Consider the following 6545-nt stretch of genomic DNA (forward strand, 5'->3'; position numbering starts at 1 on the left):
AGAGAATATGGTCCTGTTTGTAGGAGGAGAAAATTGACTAACAGACCTGGATTTAAAAAAAAAAAAGTTTCTTGTTTGACTTGTTTAAGCTACAGAGACCATCATTTTGTTTGAATCTGCTGATTTAGTGTTTGAGTGCTTAATGCTATGCACAGACCTGCTGCACTGTGGCAAGCAATGTGAGGGTGAAAGTCGATAGAACAGAATGAAGAGAAAAGGCAGTGAGAAAGTGAGGTATGGTGTCAGTGAGGGCAGCTGGTGGTACAGCCTGCAGCCAGATGAGGCTGAAATCTGAGACTTGCTTAACCACAGAGGCAGTGGAACGGAGGGGGCAGAGAGAAAGAAACACAAGTGGGAGAGCGAGAGAAGGAATGTCCACCTAAGAAGGGGAGCGAAATACGCGAGCTTGAGGCAGGCAAAAATGCAAGAAAGTATACAGACTTGTACATAAACTGTCTGTATACTTTCTGTATGTATATTTTCAGGTGCAAATAAAATTTGTCAAGTGTCCGCTGTTTGAGGAGAGAGGGTTATGTGTTTGGGTAGGGAGTGTCAGGGGAGAGCGGGGAGGGTGTGAGCGAGGCTGCTGTTTGGACTGACATTGGATGCCGGCTTAGCTTTGCTCTCTGTCTTTCTCACAAACGCACCCAGCAGCAGCGACACCAACCACACTCTTGGACGGAGAGAACTTCGCTCAGTGAGGGAGTGACTTTATTTGGGACACTTTCTTTGTTTCCTTCTCTCGCAAGTCTTATCATCTTAAGAAAACAAAAAAGCAGAGCTTTTTCCTATCAAACTTTTATATATATTTTTTCTACCTTCCAACTCAAGTACACTGGACAGGATTTGTTTTTCTATCAAAATCACCCCTGTTTGACTGTGGGAAATGTTCCTCCCCCCCCAGCAAACCTACAATTTCACAAGGTGGTTGTTGGATGCATTTGTACCTGTTAGTGCTGCAGTGGTGTAGTGCCAAACAGTTCCTGAAAATTTGGCACCAGGAGAAACAAAGGTGGAACTTGCTAAAGGATAATTATCCAGTGTTGAAGAAACTCTACTGTGAGTTGGCTAAACTGCCTTGCTTTGCTGTCTGTTCCTGTATTGACCGATTAGGGAGAAACAAGGGAGTGGCTGACTGACCACACACCAACAGACTGCTTACAGACTTGATTTTCAAGGTTTTAATTTTAACAGAAAACAAATCTGATGGTTTGTGTCGAAGCATTGCAGTGAAAACATCGGTGACCTACTTTTTTTGTTTCGTTTTTTCCTCTCTCTTTCCAGCCTTGGCCACTCTGTTGTGCCATCTCCTCTGAGAACTCATTTTACCAGCTATTAAGGATCAGTTTGCCTCTCTGGACACAGTTCTTTCATTTCAGCTTACCCCAACCCTCATGAACTTGTTCTTCTCAAATGGGTGAGCAGGAGGATGAAACATGATCCTGTGTTTTGTCGTGTGTTTGGGGCAGCAGTAACACTGTGTGGTTTCCATGGAAAAGGCCAGAGAAATATGGCGCAAAGGGAGCGTATAAATGCTTTACCTCTATGTCTGTGGTACAAGTGAAATCGAAGCCAGCTAGTGTATCGCTGCAAGCTCCACCCTGGAACTCCTTGCTCAGACTCTTCTCATGTGTAGCCACAAGGAGTGTGCACAGGACTAAAGGTATTACACTTTAAAACGGTAAAGCACACAAAAAGCCCCCTCTCCTCCCCTCATCATCGGCTCAATGCATTTGTCCGTGTATCTGCAGGGTAAGATGTTGTACAGTAGTGTAAATTCTAGTTGTAGCTTTGTTAGCATCAAGCTGACAAATTGATTGGCCTTTCCGTTGCTCGAGCGTAGCTGGTGAAAGTGTGTTCTGTATGTTGTGACAAAATGTGCTGAATAGTTTCTTTGTGGGTGAATACAGAGGAGCCTTTCAGCAGGCGCCGCATGCGTGCATTGTGAATTACACTGTTATAGTGTGTATGAAAACTTGGAGTGGGCCACTTAAGAACAAAGAACGGCATGTTTGTTGAAGCCTAGCTTGTTTTTGGCCCCTCCCTCTACTCATGGTGTCTTTTTCCCACTTGTATCTCTTTGCATTCTTGTATTCCCCCGAGTGCTTATTTTCCGTATACTTCAACTTTTCCTGGCTTCAGTGTGCAGCATATCTTAGCTTCTCTTAGTGCCCCCCCCCCCTTTTTTTTTTTTTTTGTGTCCTTCTGTTTTCACATGTACCTGAGGTGCTATGTAGTTGTGTTTGTTTTGTCTAAAGCAAATGGCTTTATAAGGCTGCAGATTAACCTAAAGGAAATGTTGTTTTCATGATGCCCACATGGTGATTTCCGTTATATCAGATCCTGTCAATCTGGCATCCATTGAGAAAGTGAGAAATGAATTAGGCACTCTAATCTAAAATGGTTGATGAGACTTGGTTCCTTGTTAAGTGTTTTATAAGTAGAAATACAAATCTATCTAAATTGATTGTTCTTTCTTAGCATGGTGAAAGCTTTCGAAGTGTGCTCATCCATTAAACTAACAGTGGCTAGATTTACTAACAACCATGAGTTTGTTCCCTGTTGTGCACAATGAGATGAGCCCAGGCATATCTGAGAGCAAGAGTCACCATTTAGTACTGAAGATGAGAGCTACTTCAACAACCTCCAATAAGGACACAGTACTTTGCAACATGTACAAGAAAACTGTCCAGATTAACCTCCTAGGACCTGCGTCCACATATGTGGACATCACATTTTGGGTTACTTAGACCAAAATACTCAATTTTGCACTACAAGGACCTGATATCCACTTACGAGGACATTATACTCCCACTGTTCTATCGAAATTTGAAACAAATATCCTCATATGTGGCTCTCATTTTAAAAATCAGGTAATTCTTTGTTTTTACATTCATCGGGTCCCAATATGCCCAAATATCATAGAGAAATTTAAAATGCATGCCGTGGAAGAGTTCGGGTCTTAGGAGGTTAAAGGTGTAAACGACAAGTGTTTCTCCACCTTTAGCCAGCACAAATACACTGAAGGTGCAGCCAGACTTTAAAGGACGAGAAGCTAGCAGCCGGTGACTTGGGACCGAAATGTAAACACACGACTCACCCAGCGTGGCAGGAGTACTCACTAGCTGCGCTTCATATGACAAGAATAACAAACAGTGGATGCAAATTACTGATGTGGTTAAGCAGCTGGTTTGAATAGCTTGACCCAACATCTGAGGTACAAACTTTATTTTAGTTTAAAATAACTTCCAGAGCATTCTCAACAGTCACAGAAGTTATTGTTAAACAAATATGTTTTACCTGAAGTATCTAGGAACAATTTCACCTAGGTTACTTTTGTGCTGCGTCACTAGATATAATACTGCTTCTCCTGGCATCTTGTTTCAAAAGATTGCCTCTTCAGTATCCGATCTTTGAGTGATGATTTATCAACCCTGCTTCCGGGTCCAAACTACACTGCATTTATTAAGGCGGAGTGGGGAAAAAAGTTAGCTTCACTGCTAATGTGTTTATATCATGCTAATATACTGTAGCTGTGTAGCTACCCACCACGTAGCACATTATTATATACCAGCTAGCCCAACTTCAGTAACCCTACAACCGTCACTGCTGTTTAGTTTTCTGTCTTCATTTATGTTGGAAGTGATAACAGAGCTGTACGTCTTAATTTTTCAGAAACCCCTCAGTCAGAACATGCTATATCATGTTTAGGTGGAAACTAACAAGCCAACTTCCTGCTTGCTTCTAACTCTGTTAACCTTCATAAACTCTGTTTTCATGGATGCCTGGATGTTAAACCTATTTGTTACACCTGGTAAAGCGGCCACATTGATCATTTTATTAAAGGTGAAAGGATTTAGACAGTTTGTAACTCTCAGTGATGCCGTAGTGTTCATTTGACTCATTTAAAAAGGATTGAAAATGATCTTTTATTTAGTTGCAATTATAAATGGTGCTGCCTGCAAGCTGAAAGTATCAATAAAATGTTGTGACCAGCTTTTTGTCTGGATTATTCTATATTGAAGTAAAATGGGCATGATATTTCTGGCCATATCGACATGATAATTTGAGGCGATATCACCCACCCCGAATTACAATGACAAATGTGCACTATACCAAGGGCAGAATGAAATTTTCTCTGGCAGATGGCAGCTGTGTTTTGAAATGTACATATGTGCACAGTTTAGCCCGCATGCAGTCACCTCTGTAGAGGATCACATTATTATGACCCAGACACAATGGCTACATGTCAGAGTTGTAACAGAGGCACTGACTGAACAATACTGGGGACATTGTGGAGTAGGGCAAGACGGCACAGTGTGAATCAATTTATTTATTTATTTTTAAATATATAAAGTCTCGTGCTAATGTATGGTGCATTAGCAGCACAGTGAGTGGCTTAAATGCCTTGAAAGGCTGATTGTAGTTCGTGGAAGTGCACTAAATCTGCTGTGCCCCTCCTGATCTCCTATAGCCAGCTGGCACCATTTTAAAAACTAGACTGTCATGATGGAAATCCAGCTTATCGGACTGACTTGAGCATGTTATTAAACATTGTTAGAAATGACAAAGCCAGGCTTCATGTTTAGCTGGTGAAAAATGTGTGTAATTTGGTGTACTTTACTTGATGGTTATTATTCCTGTTATATGGTAGGAACATTGTTACGGTGGGATCGGTCTGAACCAGTATCCCTCTAGCTTTGCTTTTCTAACTTGTGTTTGTTTACTTTGCTCCCTTTTCTTTTTCAGAGGTCCCCACATTTCAAGAGGAGACGAAAGCCTTATTTGGAAATCTTATGGACGAAGGTGTGTATTTTAGTTTTTCCCCCTGTTCATCTACAGTTATAGTGCTTATACCAGTGTTTCCAGCAGGCTTTTTAACCGTATCTATCCTCATTCCTTTTGTAGTCCTAGCTACGGGGTGAGTTGTTTCCTGTTTTGGGAATTTGGTGCTCTTAATTTACTTCACTTGGACAGCACCTAACACACTGTCTAATGTAACACATGGAGGGGTATGCAAGATGACTTTTATTTCACCTTTTTGTCAAACGTGCACACACTACTGTGTGATCGCCTATTTTCTAAACAGAACATTGCATAACTTTTCCCTTTTTGTGCTTCTCCTGAACACAGCAGGCTGTGTGCACAGTCATTGTTTGTCTGTTCTTTCTGTCATCCTCCTGTCCACCCTCTCGACACAGTGCAGTATCTCTCTCTGTCTGGTTAGCTGACTCACTGTTCCTGTCTCTTCAGTCTCTTTGCGCACATGATTTTTACCTTCTTCGCACACCTTTTGCTGCACCCTTCTCGGTAATGTATAATTTTGCTATAAAGGAGAAGAGTCATCCTGAATTACTCAACAGTGTGTTTCGATATTTTTTATTTTTTATTTTTTTATAATTTTTTTTCCTTGGTTGGAGAGGTGATAAAGTAAATTCAGGCTGCAGAAGTCATTTCTAAGCCACCTGCTAACAACAAAAGTTTGCTGCTTGTCTATTCTTTTCCTTTTTCTTGGGAGCAGCACCCCCTTGGCCTCTCATGTGTCAGCTAAACAAGTGATGCTATGTTTATCCCTCCACACTCCATTTAGCTCTGCAGCTTGTTATAGCCTTATATGCCGCAAACTACTTATTGTTTCATCATATGTATTGTTCAAGCCAGGAAACTACAAAGGAGAATAATTCAGTATCCTTTAGTCTGGTTTGTTGGTGGCATTTTGTGCTAAAATTCCAGCTGTTGTTAATAGTAATCTCTATAATATTACCACTATCAACACAAAATAGCCCAATATCTGCACTTGGTGTGTGTGTGTGTGTGTGTGTGTGGGGGGGGGTGTGTGTGTGTGTGTGTGTGTGTGTGTGTGTGTGTGTGTGTGTGTGTGTGTGTGTGTGTGGTGGGGGGGGGGGGGCAGCGCTGCTTCTCAGCTGCTAGACTACAAAACCCTTCTCCCCCTTTTATGGCCCCTTGGTTGAGGTCCAGTGATGATCTATTTCAGTAAAGTATGTTGAGCCATACATTAGTTCTGTTCAGTAATGCAGCCAGTTTTCTTCAATAAGATGGTGCTGCAGTGTACTCTTGTGTGACAGAAGCGCTAATCAGCCACGCCTTAAGCGCACAGACGTCCTTTCACAGAAACACAGCTGGTAGCTGACCTCCACATTTACCAAAGTAGTAAGTTCACAGTTGTCCTTTTTTCCCTTTCCCCACTCTCACATGAGCGCATGAGGTGCATGGCACAGTTGTCGGATTGAACAGAACAGATTCTACATTGTCATGATCATGTTAAGACTACATTCATATGGCTCTGTTTTATTTCGGTGTGTTTTTGTGGACACCAATTATTGACAAGTAAACAAGTTTTATAAAGGTCTCAATAGATCTACAACAAATGACTCTGCAGTTATGAAGAAACTATTGTCTTCAAGCATAAGCGCTAAGCTGGTGATGCTAACACATGCTGGATATTTCAGTCTTGCCTTTGCAGAAAGTCCTGAGCTAATTTGGTCTCGCTGTTCCTGGTGCTGTTGCTAGCATGTTAGCTAGCA

The 6545-nt window shown here is 41.7% G+C and overlaps 1 protein-coding gene across 2 annotated transcripts in view; it reads left to right on the forward strand.

Annotated features, from left to right (window-relative positions):
- LOC102204259 (E3 ubiquitin-protein ligase Siah1-like) overlaps window positions 1–6545 on the forward strand; it is a 39158-nt gene that overhangs the window by 12001 nt on the left and 20612 nt on the right. Inside the window, exons 2-3 of one of the 2 annotated variants that reach the window (XM_005751651.2) lie at window positions 4750–4806; window positions 4909–4921. Coding sequence is in view for 1 of the 2 variants with exons in the window: in XM_005751650.2 (XP_005751707.1) it covers window positions 4797–4806 (10 nt within the window). In the remaining variant the exon portion in view is untranslated. The remainder of the gene's footprint in view (window positions 1–4749; window positions 4807–4908; window positions 4922–6545) is intronic. The other variant, XM_005751650.2, reaches the window with a different exon arrangement.

Source organism: Pundamilia nyererei, unplaced genomic scaffold, assembly GCF_000239375.1.
Source record: "Pundamilia nyererei isolate P.nyererei 1_Seehausen unplaced genomic scaffold, PunNye1.0 scaffold00320, whole genome shotgun sequence".
Taxonomy (NCBI): Eukaryota; Metazoa; Chordata; class Actinopteri; order Cichliformes; family Cichlidae; genus Pundamilia; species Pundamilia nyererei.